Raw genomic sequence first — 21,062 nt, 5'->3', positions numbered from 1 at the left:
GTGGAAGCTGTCCAGAGGCCTGTCGGCTCATAATCCAGGCACAGCAAAAAGCTATTTTTGTAAACACATTTTCAAAACAAGTGAAAATATTAAACTATTCATTCTACCCTGAAAATACTCCTAAAGCATCCCTAAGCTTTTTCAATCTTTGTTTTGATTCTGTCTGAATCATGATTACTCTTCTTTGTTTGTTTGTTTTTTTGTTTCTCATGTCGTTTTTTTAAGAATTTAGAAATTTCCTGCTTATGTAGAGAGATTTGCACATTTTAGCTTCAACCTAATTGGTAAAAAGTAATTTATAAAAAGCTTAACTGCTGATGTTTTTCAACACAGTGTGCAACATCCAACCAACACATGCATATTGAGTTTTGTCTTGTTTGTTTTGTTAGACCCCTGGTTTGAGGGCGAAGCCTGGACGCCTGCAGTGGTTCGGAGAGAAATGCATCGCTTCTAATCAGGTAACACACACATGAATGCATATACAACATTACATAAAGTATGGGGAAAGTTTTTCGTGCTGATTGGGTTCATGTGTTTCTTGTAGATGGGGGCCTTGGAGCAGATGGTGGAAATGACATCCAAGCTGTTTGAGTGCGACAGAGATGAGATGTACAGTTACATCCTGAGGCTCTGCAGTGAGTCTTCGTCCTTCATTTGGCCCGTTTGTGCCTTTCTGTCCGTCTCCGTTTGTGTTTTGATGGGTTTGCCCCTACCGCTCCTCGGTGTGCCCTGCTCCTTTGACCTCCCGTATCTGCCGTGCTCTCCGGCGTGCCAGGCTCTCTCCTCAGCGGGCGACTGAGTGGGATCAGTCGAGGCGCGGCGTGATTGCCGCAGGCCCGAGCCGAGCTGATAACAATTGCTATTGGAGTGCTAAAGCTGATTGTCCTTGTCCCGTTGCCCCCACTCCTCTCCACACACACGCGCGTCGTATTTAGCGTGTTTGATAAATTACAGCGTAGTTGAGGGTGAGTCAGTTGATCAGATTAGAGCCCTGATTGCCTTCTCCCAGCATGAAGCGCTATGTCACAAATTGGCCTCGGGGGAAAGAACGGGACGCGGGCCAACCGCTCGGCCTCACAGGTCGCCGTGTCACGCACTTAACCGATAAATAAACCTTTCACTGATTGGGTTCTGGTTGTTTTCAGAGGAAACCAACGACTGGCAGAAGGCAGAAGCCACATGGACCAAGATGCAGGAAGAGAACGTGATTCCCAGGGAGAGTACCCTGCGTTTGCTGGCGGACATCCTGAAGAGTAACCGCCAGGAGGTGCCCTTCGAGGTGCCTGAGGTAAAACTCCAGGCTCAAATGGTTCTAAAATGTCTTGTTAGACACAGTTAGATAATCCATCCAATATATGGTCTTTACATATCCGTATTTATATTCTGACCACTTTAGAAATCTGCTGAGTCCTGCATCCGTTCTGTACCATCTGTCTGTCTGATCCATCACTCCCCAAAATAACTGTTTCACCCAAGAACTCCTTGGTGTTTAAGATACAAACCATTAAAATTAAAATCTACTTATTAAAAAAAGAGAGCTCTCAATTATTTATCACTCTTGTATTAATGTTGAAATTTGTTTCCCTGAAGGAAATATTTGCTGCAGTGGCAAACAATTAAATTTAAATTAATCAAAATAACAGACTTAAAATGCCTCAAATTCACTTTAAGAAGTTGGCCTTTATGTAAATCACATTGTCTTGACAGAACTATTTAATCTCGTATATTATATTGGGGTTGTTTTTTTTCTCGCGGGATTTTTCTGTCAGGTAAATGTTTCAGTTCCACTCAAACTTGAGGCGGTCTTAATATATCCCTGCTAGCTAGCTAGCTAGCCAGCTAGCTTTTTGATTCTATCATTGGTAAGTCTAAATTTATCGCCATTTGGCTGAACAAAGTTGTGGAGATATAGGTAATTGTTCATTCATAATGGTATTAAAAAGTTTTACATTTGAGTTGGTGAAACCCTGGATAAGCAAAAATGTTAAAAGTAACTGCATTAAGATGGAAAATCTAAATGTCTGCAATATCATCCTAATATTTTCAAACTGATGATACTACAAGTTTGTCTTTTATTTTTTAATAAAGCTAACTGAATAGATTATCCAGAGAGGAAGTTGACCCTGGCCTCTAATTGTTGAAGCTGCCAAAAAATAAATAATCCTCCAACTCTTATCAGCTGTTCTCCAAACCGCCTCCCACTTTGCTCCACTTTGAGCTTCTGTTCATTACATGCAGAGCAAACAGGATTGAAGCTCTGATCTGATGTGTAGTCAATCAGACGAGCTGGCTGGTGAGAGGAATTACAGATTGATCTGTCTGTAAATCTGTAATGCCCGACTAATTTAGCCCACAGCTAAATGCCGCCATATGGCTGCGGCTCGATGCTCAGCTGGACTGAAATTAAGAGAGAAACTGAATTTTAATTTGGAGTTAAAAGAAGCTGGACTGTTGCTTTAAAATCTGCTGCTGCTGCTTTATCCCTCCTCAGATTTGTGGGGTTTTTTTTCCCCCTATCTTCGCTTTGCATACTCCAGCAGCAGCAAAGTGTGATGAGACAGGAAGTGATTGCTGTTGCCTGAAGCGATGAACTTTGTGACCCCCGGGGCTCTTCGGTTCACACTTCCCGCTCCGACACACAAACTCTCTAACGCACATGCTCTTCTTTTGCCCTTGGGGTGCCAGACCTAATTTGCCCCCAGCCAATACAGCTTAACCCCCTCCCCTCGCAGCGGCACGGGTGAGCGAGCATCACGGGACCCCGGCCGGCGCTGCCGCGCTGCTATGTACACACGCGCACGGCCGTTTGGCGGTGTTCTCAGGACGGCCGTAGCTGTGTTTTGACGGAAACTTCACTCTCTGTTTTAGCTCTTTGATCCCGTGTGTTTCATTTGCAGACGTGGTACGAACAAGCCGCCTCCCCCACACAGCAGGTCGAGTCACAGCCGCTCCCTCTGGAAACTGAAAGGAGTGATCGTTACCAGGGCCGTCTGCTGACGCTCTGTAAGAAGGGCAAAGCCAAAGGTAAGCAGCAGGAGGTTCGAGTGATGTAGTTGCATGACATAGAAAACACGAGATGTCACATTTAAAATTGGTAAAACGCACCAGATATTTAATAACTTTTCCCCAAAACTTCCACTTGGCTCCTTCTCAAAGTTTCTTCTTGTGCACAAGTCACATTTTTGTAGCAACATGTCAGAGACATAAATTTCTGACATGGCTCTTGATTAGTGGACAATTTACAGATTTCTATTAAGAAAGAACTAAATAACTACATTTAAGGCATTTAAACTGCAAAAACACAAAATCTTCTGCAGTATTTATAATCTAGTTTCTATTGTGGATATCTTAGTACACTTGTAGTAAGACAAAACTAACATACAAGTAAATTCTTAGCAAGAAATGGGAGCTTGTTTTAAGTCAGTAATTCCATAATATCCTGCCGGTGGAACAAGTACTTTTTCATCAATGTTAAGTAATTATTGACTTAAAACAAGCTCTTATATCTTGCTGGAAAGTTATTTTTAAGATATTTTTGTCTTACTTCAAGTGTACTGAGATATTTGGACTGGAAGCTAAACAAAAATACTCTTTAAGATTTTTGTAAGGTTTTCATACACCTTAGTTTTTTGGGGGTGGGTGGTTGTTAAAGAATATTTTGAAATGCTCCCTTTATTGAATGTGTTTTTCTTTTTATTTTCTATTGCAGAAGCATTGGGTGTTGTGAAGGAGGTGGATGAAAGGGGCGTGGTCCTCGGCGGTCTTTCATACGACCACGTGATCCGAGCTCTGCTGGCGCAGGGACACATTGAGGACGCCATGGTGGTCAAGCAACTGTAGGTGTCCCAGCCACTGATCCTGTAACTCATTTCAGGTGTAGTCAAAGAAACACAAACGCAGATGGTGAGGACTTCATTTTCGGACCAAAGAACTACTGGTGATGTTCTGCGGTACATAACGAGGGCTGCACAGAATTGGCAAAACTTCAGCTGGTATTTTGTTGTTGAATAATTTCCAAACTTTCCCTCTTTTCTTTCTTGTCCATCATCATCACAGTGAGTCTTCTCACTTCTCTTGATTCCTTAAGTGACGCTCTGAGCAATGAGGTGTTGGGCATTGTGTGGCTCAGTTGGTAGAGAATATGCACTGAGGTTTTAGTCCTCGACACCTAACAGGGTGTCTGCACACTCTTAGAAAGTCTTAAATACATGTTTCTAAACTTGAGGCCTTAAAATGTCTTCATTAAACAAAATGTACATTGGCCTTAAATGTGGTCTTATATTTTGTCATGACAGGGCTATTTGATTTCATACATTCTCCTATATGTTGTTTTTTCATTCTCTCAGGACTTTTTATTAGGCAAAAGTTGGAGTCAGGTAGACATCTTTATTACTTGACATGAGGCTACCGGTAACTAGCTGCTAATTTACTCTTGCTAGCTAGCTAGTTTTTCTACGTGTCATTGGTGATGGGCTCGACAGACGGGGAGAAACAAAACAGAGTGTTAGGCAAACAGTACCCAACCCAGGACACCACAGTGGCAAAAGTAAAATTTTCTTTTGTCGCATTATGAGCGCAAAATTTCACATGAACTTGGCTGGAGGAGGGCAAGCGATTGTTGCCTCATCGTGGAACTTCTACAGGAAATGACTGGAGAGGGAGCAGCGTTGTCTCCCATGTGTCGAACCCTGGACTTATCTCAATATTTTGCTGTACTATTATAATGATGGTAATAAAAAGAACTAACAGTCACTGAACAAACAGTGGAGAAAATAGTAAAACAATCCCAAAAATACGGGCAATTTTTTGGGTTTTAGACATCATAAATTGGAATTTGTTGAAATTCTTATAGTGACAAGAAATTTATCGCAATAAATGATAAACAATACGATAAATGCCCACCCTGAATTGGCAGTTGGTGGGACGACGTTCATTTTCACCACTGGCTCACTAATGTTGCCAACCCACACAAGGTTAGGTGCATTCTGTGCAACAAAAAAACCCAACTTTTAAGCTTGGCACCATGGAGGTGAAGGCTGTGGAGAGGCATACGACAAAGCGGCAGCTGAGAGCCACAAAGAGACCCCAGAAATGTCACTATTTTTGCCATGCTTAGTTGCATAAGAGCAGCAACTCATAATCATACCCTATATTTATAAATTTTTCTGTCTTAAATTTTATTAAAAGTCTTAAAAAATCTTACATTTGACTTGCTGAAAATCTGCCGAAACCAAGCTGAAGCAACCAAAGTTTGAAAGGCCTTCGGAAAATCTGTGATCAGAAAATAATATTACCAGGAAATTGTTGAGGTTTAAAATGTTTTGCCCAACTATTTGGGTAAATATTCCCCTCTCTTTAAGGACAGATGGCTCATCTCTGTGTTGTGCCTCTGAAAACAGAATAACACCAAACCGAACATGCACCGTATTTAATTCTCTGCTCTTTTCTTGCTCATCCTCCGCCGGTGGCCGCTGAGGACACATGATGTTCAAACCGCTGCTCCTCAGCAGACACGAGGATTATGCGCGGATTGTCTGTTAACGCACTCAATACTGCTGGAAACGGACAATAGTTCGCTCTAAGCCGGAGGATACAGAAACACTTGGATGTCCAGATTATTTTCTGGGGAGGGTTTTCTGAGAAGCTCCATCCTGGAACGTCAAATCTTCTTCCAATTAGAGATGTATCATGTGTTGCGCTGTTACTGTGCTGAGGCGGGGTCATATCAGGGCTCCACAGCTGAAGACAAACGGACAAAAAGATCCGAGCTTAAAGCAGAGCAGATCTCCTGTTTGGGCGTTTTTTGGGGGTAATCTCCCTGCATTTCCTTTATCTCCTGGTCTCCCCTTTCAGCGCTTTCTTTCCACAGAAGAAAACACAGAAGCAAAGGAGATAATCACGTAATGACACACACCGAGAGGGGAGCCGCGGTGACTAAATTGGTACAGAAAGAGGAAAAGAGAAGAAAAAAAAACATGTAAAAACATCCATTACACTATCAGCCTCTTCCCCACTCTGTTTTCTCAGCTCTCTACGTGATTCGGTCTCTTTTATTACAAATATAATCATATCAATTTTCGAGCCGCGTTTCTACGAGCACGAGGAAACATGAGTGATAACCCATCTCCAGCCTCTGCTTGAATTGGTTTATGGCATCCCCGCCTGGATAAAAGCAGAGTTTATCTGCGCTCTTAATGAGAAGTGAAATGAGCTGAGAGGAGAGTCGAGGGAAAGATGGAAATGTGTATATAAATAAAAACAGAGGCTAAATGGGAAAGGTGGGGTGAATGATGGCTAGATTTAATCATGTGTGAGGATAATGAAGACGCTACAGGCTTTAATTCAGATTGTGTGTGTATGTGTGTGTGTGTGTGTTTTAGGGTAATCTGTGTAGAATTGAGCAGTTGGATCCTTATGGTGAGATTAAGGGATTGAGAGATAGAGGAAGAAGCAAGAAAGGAATTCATTGGCTAAAAGGCAGGAGAAGGTGAGAGTGAAGGTGGGTGTGGGTGTGTGTATGTTGGTGGAAGGTTAGACACGAACACCCTCAAGAGATTTTTTTTTTTCTTCTCCCGCTCGATAAGAATAATTCTGCCCCCTCTCCGGTCCGCTCGGCTCGTCGCCCCCTCCGGCAATCAGTCAGCGACCCTGTTACCGCTCCAATCTTCGGCTTGACCCCGCCGCAGCAGCTGCCGGATGCCGCTTGGCCTGGTGTCGCCGTGGCGATAAGGATTGCCAGCCTGATGCTCATTTGAGTGCGAGGATTAATCTGGTTGTGGGGCTATAATGATAAATAAATTAAAAAAAAGAAGCAGGAGGCAAGTTTGATTGAGGTTTTAATGGCTGACAAAAAAAAAACGAAAGAAAGGAAGAGGTGCCTCTCCTTAGAAACGGACGGAGAGGAAGATAGCTATAATTCATTTTATTAAATGTGGGTCAAACTCGAGGCCCACTGGACAAATCCGGCCCGCCAGAAGTTTTCATGTTACCCTCTAGACTCTAAAAATCAAACCTTAAAGATTACAGCTGTCTATAAATATTTTATCAATCAAATCAGCAGTTTTGTCTGTATAATACCAGATTACATTAATATGAAAACATACTTAATATTATTTGAATTCAAAAGAAACTAATTCAGACTAACTAATACAGAGGCAGCTATTTATGAATATTGTTGATGTATCGTTTTATCAATGCTTTCTGCCACAACTGGCCCTTTAAAGACATTGTTGATGTGGATGTGGGCCAAAATGAAAACCCGTTTGACACTCCTGTAGGGCGTAATATTGTGGTGAAAATTTAAAAATAAGATAATTTAAAAAAATCTAATCTAATCTCTCTCATGGTGGCAGCATGTTTGAAAAGCTCTGTTTTGTTTTTTGATTTCTTTTTCTAGACGTTTGCTCATCATTGTTCTAATGGTTGCATGTTTGGACAATTATTCCCTCTGGCTTTGAATGCTGTGCAGATTTTTGCTCTTACTGTTGTGAAGCATAACCGTGGCAACAAGGTATTGCCGGAAATCGATCGGTTACCAAGCCAAGACAGTCATGAGACTGTCATACCACAACAGTCTTCAGTCAGAGGCCTTTTCAGATTCATTGTAAGACTGACTGTTACAGACACTTATCCCCTCTGCGATAAATAAAGCATTTTTATGTTTAATGTAATCTGGAGTCGGTACTTTGCTCACTGTGGTTTAGGAAATTGCTCTGAAGTGCACCTGAACATCATTTTTAGGTCTGGACTTTGACTGAGCCATTCTAAACACAGGAATATGCTTTAATCTGAATCATCTCATTGTGGCTGAGATTAAAATTGCACACAGGCCGACCTTTTTCACAAATGTTGGTGCCTTCTGAAAGCAATAGGTTGCATTAAATTTTAGTAAGGGGTATCAGAGGTGCCTGAGTGAAAATGCATGAAAAACTTGAAAACCATACATATTATTTTCTCTTAGGAACTATTCTCTGCTTTACAATGCTTTGTGCATTAAGGGTTGAGGCTTTCATGTGGAATTTCATTTATTTTTTTAAGTTATGAATACTTTCGTGAAGATCTGTATAAACCAGTTCTTAAGGATCTTCCTATTTATGATGACATCATTCAAGTCTTTGATGTGTGTGTTAGATTGGGGTCACAGCAGGCGCCGTATGAGAGGTTCAGACTTTCCACCAATCAGATTTGTCCCTGTTGTCTTAAGATCGTGTGTCTATCCCCTCTGTCCCGTTTTTTTCTGATGCCTCACAACGACGCACAATCTAAAGCCTAAGACGACGCGTATATAGTTCACCCATCGCAGAATTTGACAAAGATTTGACCCTAATGGAACACTGCACTATCAGGTTTTAGAGCTGGAAATAATGGACTTCCTTGTAGAGTCAGTCAAACATGGATCAAAATGTACATGATCTAATATCAAGGAAAAAAAAAAGATGAGTCCTTTTCATTTTCATAGGTACAACTCACCCTTCGCGGGATTAAATGATTCAGAAATGAAAACCCGTGGCCACTCTGGCGGCTTCCGGCACGCTACATGGGCAGAAACGCATTGCGGACTTGCCTTTGTTTTAATTTACATCACTTGTAAAGATGATCTCATGGCGAAGTGGCGGATTTTCTCCACGCTGAAACACGGAAAGAAAAATTGCTACATGGCTTTGTGTTTTTGATTCGATTTGCCAAATGAAACACCTGAAGAAAAAAAAACCTGTGTAGCGATGTGAGATATTGATGCAGGAATTGTCTGCAGGTAATCCGAACATGAAAGATTTCTACACAGGGATTACCTGCTGAGCCAACAAACACCCAATCCAGTCGCAATCAATAACCGTTATTCCTGTCCCACAGCATTTATCACACTTATTGGCTGCCATTCTGCAGATAATAGCTTACCTTTTGTTGTAGTAATATAACCTCACACTGAAACAATTTGAGCAATCTGACCTGTGAGCGCATTTATTCAGCAAAGAGAAAAACATCTCCGGTTGCTAATAGAATAGCACTTAAAGCAACTCTTTTGAGGTTGTTGGCATAGATTTTATTTAAACATGTTTTAGTACCCTGAAGCGTTCATGAAGATTTTCATTCTAACAAGATTCCTAAAGCTTGTGGGAGAGAGACAGGCCCGCAGCATCACAGATCCTCCATCATACTTAAAGGGGAAGAGGTTCTTTCTTACATTAAGATCCACTTTCACCGGTTGTTCTTTCTTTACTCTTCACCATCTTCTCTTTGTTGTCCTTCCTTGCTTTTTCTTCCCTTCCTTCCTTTTTCTTAGCTTAATTTAAAGTGTCCTCCCTTCTTTACTTCCTTTGTTCCTCATTCTTCCTTGTATCCTTTCTCCCTTCCTTCCACAGTTTGCCTTTTTTTGTTCCCTTAGTTCTCCTTCCTTCCTTCTATCCTTTCTTATATCCTTCTTTCCATGTTTCCTTGTAATTTTCAAATTTAAACCTTGTCCACTGTAGAAACATCTGCTTCCCAATCACTGTGAACTTTAATCATTTATGGGGTTTTTTTTAATTAACATAAAGCAAAGTGGATGCTGGAAAGCTTAGCCAGAGAAGATATTTTTATGTGAATAAATGTGCAGGATATTTCTAACTGACATGTCTAAGTGTGGAAAAATCCATCAAACACATTAATTTAAGAAACAAATCTGCGTCTTGTCTTCAGGGCTCAGTCTCATCTGCCGGGCTTCAAGCTGAGTGAGATTGCCAACAACTTGCTCATCATCTCATACAGCAAAAGAGGCCAGCCCAGAGGTAAGTAAGGTCTTTATGCTAGGTGCAGAAATGTTTTACACGCACGCATATCATGTTTCCTCTACCTTTCTGTGGTTGTTTGCAGAGGCTCTGGAGAAGCTGAAGTCCATGCTTCAGCTGGATCACCTGCCCTCACACCTGGCCATCACCAGACTGGTTCAGGCCCTCGGTAACCAAGGCGACATGGCAGGAATTCAGGAAGTGGAATCTGTAGTCAAGACCCTCGGCACGAACGTCAACCTGTCCAGCATGGTGTTCGTCAACAACACAGCTCTGGCACACATCGCAAAGTAAGGCTTTGGAGTCATTTCTTGTTTCGCCCAATTTTGTTTACATTTTAACCAACGTCTTTGGTGGCGGCTTGTCCCGTAGGACTAACTCCAGCGTAGTGAGTCACATTTAGTCCAGAAATGTACCAAGCATGAGGATGGATTTCCGACATCATTAGTGTGAATGGCAGTAATTTTGAACTTTTAATTGTTGGACAATCCTTTTTTTCTTGGTGGTGCAACTTGTATGATTTGTCTTCTAGTAAGACTTTGGGGCTCAATCTTCTTGGTTAGACTATAAGACTTTTCTCCAGGCCTGTGAACAGCTGTGAGTTTCTGTGAGAGCGTCTCTCTCCTTTCTTGGCCGGTACTCTCTCACAGTCCTCCGTATTTTTGTTGAACACATTTCAATGTAGACTCTGACATTAGTGCCTTCGGGACGCTTCAGGTTATGATGATCCTTCTGGATTGTTCTCTGCTGTCTTCACTAGATTCTTTTCAGTCCATCAAGTCAGATATTTAAAACGTGGACATAATTGGACATGATCCCCAACAACTCATCAATATAGTTTAGGTTTCATAAAGTAGGCCCGTTTTAAGCTTCTAGATTTGAAAATGTGTGAAATATGCTTAAAAGTCATGTTTGTTTATCTTCTTGAGTGGATTGTAGTTTGTAAAATGTGAAAAGATCTTTTTGTTTATGTTGTGTAAATAAAATTTTAGAAGTCAGATCTACAACAAAACATAACATAAACTCTGCCGTTTCCGCCTAGAAGATTAATCAAATATCCTGCTAGATTTACTCAGGAAGCTTGTTGATGGCTACAAAAAGCTAACAGACATTTAACCACTGATCAGCACAGTTGCATGTTCATGTCTGAGCCAGTATATATAATTTTGGCCCTTCTTGAATTGGAGAAGATCTGTATTTCATTCAATCTTAAGCGCCCAGTTCTTGTTAGTTTGCATTTTCAATTCCACTTTGGACAATCTCCACCCCAAATGAAAGGAACAATGAGTGAACGTAAACTCTGAATGACTGTGAGACGAACTGAGCGAATACAATTTCAACTCAGTCCTTCCTTTGTTTAAACAAACATAATAATTTAATAGCGCAGCGGCAGTGTGAGAGGATTGAGGATGACACACTCTTACAGTAAAAGCTTGCAGGGAGAGCGAGGCGTCAAGGACAAAAAGGAAACACAAGCATAATGGCTTTATTCATGGGCCCGTCCTCCTCTGCTGCGTCTCAAACAAAAGAGAACAAAATAATAAAACGCGCTGCACATCAAAGTTTTATCGTGCCACATGTCGCATTAGCGCGCGCGCGCTCTCCCCTCCCGGCCGCCGGTGCCAACTCGGAGGGATAACAGGAAGTGCAAAAAGGCGCAGTGATGTTACGCCCGGTTGGACATCGCAGTGCCGGCCTGTCAGCTTGAACCCTGACCCCTGCGAGCGGCGGCTTTGAGCGCCAGTGACACGCGCTCCGCCGCCGCATCTGAGTGGAGCTGACTGGTTAAGAGCCGCAGCGGAGAACCAGGCCGGTCCGGGAAGCCTGGTGCCACATTTAGAGGGGGCCCCTCGCTGAATTATTCAGACGGTCCCAGTCGCAACAATCAGCGCAGATATGTTTCCATGTTTCTACACACACACACACACACACCATTGGTTAAATATTCATCACGGCTGGCGAGGGGCAGGCAAAGCGCGGGCAGCGTAAAATGTTTGAGCTCAGGTTGCCAGATTGAGTTGGATTAGATTTGTTGTGTTTTGGTTGTGGCAACCTCAGCATAAAAAAAACTAAGCAATAAAAATCACAGGAATGTCTGAGGAATTAGTCCCAAAGGGAAGACAAAATGGGCACAGCAGGAAGTTTACGTTCATGTTTTAAGTCCAAAATAAGCAATATGGGTCACCTTTATTGTCTTTGTTGTTTTATTTAAAAAAAATATCCAGTCATGTCAAACATTTTGTTTATAGAAAAACATTTAGCATCTCTTAACTAGTCCACTGATGTTCTTTCTAAAAGTTAAAACACAAACTGGTTGGTGTGAAATAGTTTATGCTTAGTTGTTTATTTTATAGCAAATTGACTTTTGAGAGAAGGATAGACCATAAACATTTCATTCAAAACTATGAAAATGTGACATGTTCATTTAAAAATATAAACAAATTGAATAATAGATAAAAATTAAACATACACAACAAATGACCAAAATATGTCCATAATCAAAGTTTTAAGATATTTCTCCATAACAGTGACAGCTATTTCAGTTACCAAAAGCAAAAAAGTAAAATGCATGCAGTTTCTATGCAAAACATATATTATCTTAAACAGGAAAAATGTGGTGATATCATGTTTGATCTATTTTTATGTCAGATGTTTATGAAAATGAACTCTTTTTACCTAAATGTATTCACTTACCCATCTGGACCATTTGATTCATGTGTGCCAATCACCTCAATGACTTCAGGTGTGTAAAATCCAGCAGCTGGCCAATCAGAATGCTTCTACAAACGCTTGTGAAAGACTGGGTTGCTCAGTGAAGTCTATCGTTTTAGCAATGGTAGAATAAGTAATAAAAGTATATCTGATTCATGCTGATATCGTATTGGGTCAACATCGGTATCGGCCAATGCTCAAAGCTGCGGTTATGATATTGTATCGGGAGTGGAACCAGCTCACCTCTGTCAGCTGCTTTGAAGGAGCGTCCCATTTCTTTGAGCACTTTAAACGCTACCTAAATTGAGTCCCAGGGGATTGGGGTAAGTCTAAATGTAGGGAATGGGATTCAGCCTAAATCTCGTCTAAATTGAAGGGATTACGAGATTAACCCAATTTATGCATGGAAGCGTATGTTCATGACCTTTTTCTGTTTATCTGAACGCGACCAGGTTCATCAAATGTCAATGTTGTTTATTGATGCATTTAAAGGCTGAAAATCTTGAGTTTTTAATCTCTGATGCATTTATTATTAAACAGGAAAAATGAGTTTTCTCAGTATTTCACCTGCAAATAAACTGTTGGTGCTGATCGAGTGAACAGCACTTGATTTCTATCGTAATTTTCAGATTTTTATTTTTTGGATATTTCACTTTATGCTGATCAATTAGTTAAATTTAACAGAGGGAAAGCTCTTAAACTCAACAGATTTATGGTTTTTGTTTCAACACATATCTTAGACTGAGGAACTAAAGATTAAAGCAGGCTAAAACTTTCATCTTTTTCCAACCCAAACAGCCTGTTGATGTAAATTGAGAGTTTTAGTAAAACAGTGAGTGAATTTACCTCCTTATTTCTCTGCAGAGATGATGTGGAGTCGGCCGTCGAGTTGCTCGAAGGAATCTACATGAGTCCAGACAGCTCCAACCCCAGCATGTCCTTCGTCTTCAGGAAGGTGCTGGAGTCTGGGAACGATAAAGCTCTGGACAAACGTAAGGAGCTGCAGTAACAGAAGCGTGAGCAGTTCCTTTCCAAACAGATCTACGTTGAAATAAAACCACGTTCTGCCTGTTTTTGTGCTGCTGCAGTGAGTGCGATGGCAGAGCGGCTGGCCAACCACTTCGCCTGCTACAGACCGGTTTCAGATCTCTTCCTGCTGCTGCTGGATATGGACAAAGTGGAAGATGCCAAATTCCTTCTGGCTGTGAGTTTCGCTGTGTAAAACAGAGCCAAGACTTTTGAGCGCATTTCAGCATAATTTAGATTCCCCCCAGCCCCCCGAATGACGTCTGAATTTGAATTCTCATATTTATTTTTCTCACTTGTCAGAGGTTGTAGCTAATCTACAGTGTCAGTGGATGTGTGTGTGACATACTCAGATAGAGCTGCAACTGAGATAATAACAGGATATTATTTAGCTTTCATTGAAATCAGAACTGCTCCTCTGCTGCCCTTTACTGAAGCTCCTGTACACAGCTTAAACATAATATGAGCGAAACACATGCTTTCTGCTCAGATTGTGTTTCTTATCATGCATTCATTTATTAATCTCCATTTTGTCTTTGTGTAAAGTGGAGATAGGCCGCTTTGGAAAAAAAGAAGACATTTTTAAAGAGGACAAACCATAGGCTGCTTGTGAATTAATGTGAAATATTTACCCAAAAACCTCCTCAAAGGCAAGGAAAAATCATCTGGTGTCACTTTATTCCACTTTAATTCCCGGTTTCAGATGGTCAGCGTAGATACTGTTTGTTTCCTGTTTGAATCAGATAGCGTTTTTTATTTTTTTATTTTTTATAATCTGCAAGCCTTGTCCTCCATTTGATCGGCCTGTTTATGGATACGTTTAAATTATGACATCAAATAGATGAAAAGACCACCGAGTTGTTATTTGTCCTGATTCACATTTCTGTGAGGAAAACCTTTGCCCATTTTCCCCCACTGACACCAGTGCTCTTAAATTGGTCCATTTTACTTATTTACAACAGCTGTCACCACATTAACAGCTCAGTGACTTCTCGCTGTAGTCGGGGACATGAAGATATATGAATATACAGCACCTAAATGGATGAAAGGTTGGAGGGAAAGGAACAGTTGTCATGGAGACTAGTGTTTATTTCCTCTGGTCTACCCCAGAAATGAACAACAAACCCAACAAATATCGTTTACTGCTGTCCTACAGAGTAAATTAACAGCATTTTCTTCCAGCATTTTATTGTAATATGGAGTTAAACAGTAAATCTAGTGTCAGACTGTTCAGCGTTTGGAAAATTGGGTCAATAACGTCTCATTTTCACAATATAAAGAAAATTAAAGAGGAGAAAACAGAAATCAGACATGTCTGTTCCTCACGCCTCACTGAGAAAAGATCCTCTTCAATCTTTAAACAGGGATGTTTGACTAACATGTTAATGAATAAATACCAGCTAAGGTTGTGTGACTTTAAAATCAATCAAGTTTATTTGTATCGCACATTTCAGCAAAAATGTAGTTCAAAGTGCTTTAAATTACAAAAACACAAAAGTAGAACAACATACAGTCAGCAATTGAGAAAAGCAGTGACAAGTACCATCATCAAAATCACCTGTATATGTTGATGATTTTGTTCTATTTATTATGATTAAAAGGATAATTTTCAATGTGGGAAAAAAAGGAGGTTTGGAGTGTAAAGATGAGCGACCTTTGGGTTGGGTTAAGGTTTATGGGCTGAACCCAACCCAAAGTTTGGCCGGGTCAGACCAAAACGATTTACTTGCTGGTCGGGTACGGTCTGGCTCGGGTTTTTGTGGTGCGTTTATAGGCCTGTCGCGATAAACCGTAAATCGATTAATCGTACGATAAAACAAACCTATCGACGTCATTTAATTTATCGTCCATATCGTCTCTGCTTGTATTTTTCTCTTTCTATTGATGACGCTGGATGTGTAGGCTCAACTCCGGCGCTATCCACTGACCCCTCCCTTCCTCATTTTTTAGGAAGGGAAAAATGAGAAGGGAGGAGGAGGGGACTATTACGTCAGGTAGTCAGCGCGCACATCATTTTGTACTGCTGCAGCTTTAGAGCCCCGTAAGGAGTTAGCAAGGTAAAGAAACACTATCTCATATTGGGGGAGGAGGGACTCGAAATGGAACTCGTTTCAAAGCCGAACGCAACTGCCGCAGTGTGGGAGTATTTTGGATTCAAACCAAATGACCGAGGCGAACCGCTGAACCTTTGCGAGCCGGTATGTCGCATTTGTCATAAAATAGTAGCAACTAAGGGTAGCAATACAACCAACTTGTACGTGCACCTAAAGCACAACCATCCAGTAAAGTTTTTCCAGCTGAGGAGGAAAAGTACAACCGGTGGCCCGTCTTCGTCTTCAAGTTCGCGACAGTCCACCGTCATTGAAACATTTCATCGACAGGAAGCATACAAAAAGGACGGCGCAAAGTGGTGCGCGCTCACAGACAGCGTAGTTCGCTTAATTGCTAAAGAGATGCTCCCATTTAATATTGTTGAAAAGCCGGCATTTCGAAAAATGTTGCAAACTTTTGATAGACGGTACGAAATCCCCGGAAAAACATACATATCACAAACGGCAATTCCACAACTTTACAGCAGTATTAAAGAGGACATACTGAAGGAGATAAAAGACATTTCATTTTACTCTGCTACGTCGGATATGTGGTCAAGTTCAAATATGACTCCTTATATGAGCTTGACCATTCACTATATAGCTGCTGACTGGACCCTGCACTCTAAATGTTTAGAGACCAGGTATGTCCCAGATAACCATACTGCTAACACCCTGGGAGAAAACCTGAAATCTGCTTTGGCAAGAAATCGCAGGCATTATTTCGTCATTTCCATTAAATCAGTGTAAAAAGGTCTTCAGACAATACTATCATCTATCGCAATAGTTTTTTGAGACAATTAATCGTTCAGCAAAATTTGATATCGTGACAGGCCTATGCGTTTAATAAACTTACAGAGAAAACTCAGTGAGAATCCATAACATAAATATCCACTAAGCTAATTACTGTAGTCTAAATAGAGGAGTTGGTAGCTTAAGCTTGTTCTGGAAAGAAAGTCTAGCTTTTTTATTTTTATTTTTTAACAACTTAAAGTTTTCTTTTCCCCTTTGATCATCTTAGTGCTCTCATATTTTTAATACCTGTAAAAACATCCTGGTATTTTCCTGGCACCGTCCTTAAAGCTAAGTAGCCCTACCTGAGGTTGTTCACTCTTGACTTAGAACATTTATACCAACTACTAATAGCTTAAACTATGGGCCAGAAATATTACATATTTAACGCATATATTTTCATCTCTATATGTCAGTATTTCCAGTTAAATTAGTTATTTTCTGGGTAAAATGAGGAAAATCTACACCTGGCTCTTTTTAGTGTGACGCCACAACTCCAATGTGAGCTACCCGTGAGTCAGCAGTAGCTTTTGATAAGTTTTTGTTGTAAATATTAAGTGACGGACCATCTGTGGATGTTAACATTTCAGTTTGCATTTAAGTTACTGATTAAAACATGAACTTCGCGTTTCCGGGACAAACCGCCCTGTAAAGACTGATGTAGAACACATCCTCCGGCTCGTGTCTGCAGTTAAAGTTTGAGTTTAAACTTTGCCGTCGAGACCCGAAATAAGCCTGTGCGCCGCATTTTACCTTCCTGCCCCCTCCCCACTCTCCGCCCTCCCTTATTCTCCAAGCCGTTCCTCCCGGGTCACTGGAGGGTAGCCGCTCAATTCCTCCATCCCATCTCAAGTGAAGCAGGAGCAAAACTCCGAAAAGCTTTTAAGTAGGCGAGCGGCCCGTAATGACGCCGAGGCTATCGGGAGAGAAGGAGGTGAGGTCGGTGGGGGATGGAGACGGTCATTAGGCGGCGACGCGGCGCTTAACGAACCCGTCTGCGGCTGCTCGCGCGCCTGCATGTGCTGGAATGGGTCGTTTAGCAGGAGGAAGGGAGGATTCCCAGGATACACCGGGCTTTTAGGCAGCATGTGAGCGGAGCGGGGTCCGTTCTGTTAAAGAGTCGCTGCTGAGAGAGAAAGTAAGAGAGAGAGACGTGACAAGGGAGAGAAAAAATGACTGGAGGGGAGGGAGAGGCTGAAGCAATGTGTTCAGATGCAGTCTTGGTCTAATTGCCTGATTGTACCAAAGCTGTTCTGCCACTTTAGTGACTCCTGAAGACTGTTGCTGGGTGTGTGTGTGTGTGTGTGTTGGTGTGTGCTGTGCTGCTAAAAGCCTTGCAGGCCACTTGCTTTTAATTCTGTACGAATCGGAGGAGTGAAACGCGTTAGTTTACGACTGGCTTGTAATCAGACCTCTCCTACGCTCAGCTGGCGATGTTAATGCATCTCCTCCTAACACATTAAAGACTGAAGGACTCAAACATCCAACTCTCCGTTGTCCTACCTTATGAGGCATGTTTTTAGCTTCAGACTGTTATAAGTACGTAATATGTGAGCTGTGCGACGCTAAAGGGGACCTGTTATGGATGTGCATTTTAATACTTCCATTTGGTTCTCTACTGATTCTGAAAACAACACAAGCGCTTTAAAGAAGAAATATAAGTACATGTTGTTTGGTGTGTGGAAAATGAGCAGTTTCAGAAGTCACATGCCGTTACCTAGCAACCCTAGTGGAGCTCCAGCACGTTTGGTCTGCTGGTTTTACCACTGTATGCACAATGGCTGCTGGAAAAGACAAAGAGTTTTGTTGTTGACTTACAATCCAGAAACCATTTACAGTAAACCCTCGTTTTTCGCGGGGGTTGCGTTCCGAAAAGAACCCGTGATAGGCGAAATCCGTGAAGTAGGTTTTTTTTTACAATTATTATTGTATTATTGTATTAATTAAATACTCTACATTGAATCCAAAGAACAAAATCTGTTTTCAGGCCCAAGCATTTTTTGAACAAATATAGCGCTGTCTTACAAATAACTACAGTAAAATAATCATTTTAATCATCAATACGAAGTACAGTAGGACATATTGTGACTCGCGTATTTCACTGCTCCTCTGACTGTGACGCTGCGGCCTGACTCCGCTCTCTAGTGTCTTTTTCTTCTGAAGCCTGTGGTGCAGGTGTGATTTTTTGAGAGAAGAACATAATAGTCTTACTTGTGTTTTACACTTTCGTTGTTTTTATTTGCCTCTCTTACAGCTTTTGATCATTACTTTTATAATAGTTGCCTAAATACGTTGAAGTAGTTCCCCCCCACCCCCCTAAACAAATTCCCACTGAAGCTTAAAGAGGTCAAGATTGCTACGATGAAGTACGCTAAATCACTTTCTCTCATTAGCTTTTTATTTTCAAGTTTTAAAGCTGAGCAGGAGACAATCCTGGGATGAACAGCCCGTCATGATCCCACATTTCCAATTACACCAAGTAGTTTGAAATGGCTTTAAATCGAACTAAGTGGTGATAATAATGTTTCTGATGAGAACATGTACATTCACAAAGAAACGAGGAGTTATCAGAGCCGTTGTTATCCTTTAACCTGAGCGTTACCATCAGTGCTGGTATGAACATGCAGGAGTGCATCAGAGTTTACGCTCTGAATCAAAGTGAAGATCACAGACTGGAGAGTCGTCTTGACCTCCGTGGCTGGAAACGGATCAAACTCTCGTCTCATTTCCTGTCTTTTCTCCTCGCAGCGCTTCAACGTTCTGGCCGAACAGAAGGAGATGTTGCTGTCCTTCGTGGCCCAGTCGGCCCAGAGTCCAGGACAGGTACAGTCTGATGATGGCGTTCCTCATGGATGTTAGCTTTCGCGTATTTTTGTTTTACTTCTACCAAGCAATGCATTAAAACTGCTCATTTGGGGATTTTCTTTATAAAACAACATGGATATCGAAGCTAAAAATAAATAAAAACTAGGCTTCATGTGGATAATAATGCAATATGAGTGAGTATCACTCACATATTACCCATATGAGTGAAAATATGGATACTATGTAACACTGTTCAGGTGTCAACCATGTCGTAAAAAAAACTGAATCTGGAAAAGTAATAATGAACGCTGCATTTTGTTCAGTAAATCCCCGTCATTCCCAAATCCCAGTTTCCATAATATTCCATAACACATGTGATTTTGAGTGTTCATACTTTTCAAAGTATTTTCAGTCTTAAAAAGCAAAGAAATTCTCCTAAAATCCTTTTCTTTTTTCCAAGGATACTTAAGAGATACTAAACTGATCAGATGGTTCAAAGAGACTTTGAACATCTCAGACTCACATCTGTCATTCTGAGCAAAATCCTAGGCATAAATCTTATAATTGCTATTTAAAGTAGGATTTTCACATCCAGCTCTTCCAGGGTACACGTGTGTATAAAAGTGAAATTTGAGATATAGAATGAAAACACAGTAATTTAACTTGGAAAAGCAAATTTTGGTTGATATAAATATTCTTTTTTCTTTTTTACTGTTGGAAGCAGAAACAGTGGCATGAACGAGTCTTGGCTCATTTCTAAATGCAATTTTACGTTTGCAGGTCAGAAAGATCAAGAACCTGCTGAGCCTGGTTCCGGATGTTGCAGAGAAGGAGATTGTGTACTCGTACCTGATGAAGTGTCACGGTAAGACCAGGTGATGTGGGTCAGGCACAAGTTCACAGGTTAAAACGCAGCTAATCAGTTAGCCCTCTGGCTAGCTTAGCATGCTACTTAAAACATGTGCTAGCCTCTTATTCCACATATTTTCTTTTCCTCTGTTATTTCCAATACTTTACAAATGTATATATATGTAATATATATACTTTTAGATGAATTTGGTCATGTGTGTTATGACAAAATATTCCTCATTTTGGAGGAAAGTTCCCGATAGCGCCTTCCACATCTTGGAGGAATCGGTGATGTGCAGCAAATTCATGTGAGGCGTCCAGCGGTAGTTCTGTCGCCTGAGTCTTTTCACATTTTGCCACATTACAAATAAAGGAAATATGGTTTTAATTTTAATTTTGACCAACAAAAAATGGAAAAGCAGTGGCATTAATTTCTGTTCATCTCCCTGAGTCGATATTTCATAGAGCCACTGTTCGTTGCTCGTCTGCTGCGGAATCCGTTCCAGTTTATGTTTAAACTAAAAGTTTTGCTTTCTTACAAAAGTCATGTCTTGCCACTTATTCTTCATTGAGGCCTGAACTTTGACTAGGCCATTCAAATGCCTTTAATGTTAAGGGTTGTCATCTCTGGGTGAAACAAAAACTAAATAGTTTCCATTTGCTTACATCTATTTCCTTCTCCAAATATTCACTTCAAAGCAGATTTTTGTCATGTTTTACTTCTCTTAGCCAACTTCCTACTCATCTATCTGTTCCTCCGCCCGCCTCTCTCTCTCTCTTTCATTTGGCAGCTCTGGATAAGGACCTGCCGTCGGGCAAGGCTCTGTACGAACAGATGCAGAGAGAGGGCGTCGTCGCCGACAACCTGTTTCTCAAACGGCTAGCTGTGCTTTACCGCGAGGCGGGAGAGACTGCACCCTTCCCTGAGCCCCCTGTGAGTGAACGAGGAGCTGATCCAAACCAGAACAGCAAAACATGGGACATGTTTGGTTCAAACAAAAGAAAAAGATCAAACTGTTTGCAT

At 41.2% G+C, this 21,062-nt stretch overlaps 1 protein-coding gene across 1 annotated transcript in view; it reads left to right on the top strand.

Annotated features, from left to right (window-relative positions):
* lrpprc (leucine rich pentatricopeptide repeat containing) overlaps window positions 1-21,062 on the top strand; it is a 69,246-nt gene that overhangs the window by 46,869 nt on the left and 1,315 nt on the right. Inside the window, exons 26-37 of the mRNA XM_005804174.3 lie at window positions 390-458; window positions 545-635; window positions 1,146-1,288; window positions 2,898-3,024; window positions 3,710-3,836; window positions 9,676-9,764; window positions 9,850-10,054; window positions 13,341-13,468; window positions 13,565-13,680; window positions 19,133-19,207; window positions 19,970-20,054; window positions 20,830-20,972. Of these exons, the coding sequence (XP_005804231.1) occupies window positions 390-458; window positions 545-635; window positions 1,146-1,288; window positions 2,898-3,024; window positions 3,710-3,836; window positions 9,676-9,764; window positions 9,850-10,054; window positions 13,341-13,468; window positions 13,565-13,680; window positions 19,133-19,207; window positions 19,970-20,054; window positions 20,830-20,972 (1,398 nt within the window). The remainder of the gene's footprint in view (window positions 1-389; window positions 459-544; window positions 636-1,145; window positions 1,289-2,897; window positions 3,025-3,709; window positions 3,837-9,675; window positions 9,765-9,849; window positions 10,055-13,340; window positions 13,469-13,564; window positions 13,681-19,132; window positions 19,208-19,969; window positions 20,055-20,829; window positions 20,973-21,062) is intronic.

The sequence above is a fragment of the Xiphophorus maculatus genome, chromosome 22 (assembly GCF_002775205.1).
Source record: "Xiphophorus maculatus strain JP 163 A chromosome 22, X_maculatus-5.0-male, whole genome shotgun sequence".
Taxonomy (NCBI): domain Eukaryota; kingdom Metazoa; phylum Chordata; class Actinopteri; order Cyprinodontiformes; family Poeciliidae; genus Xiphophorus; species Xiphophorus maculatus.
Note: the sequence above shows the minus strand (reverse complement) of the source record. Positions and strands in the feature narration are given on the sequence as shown.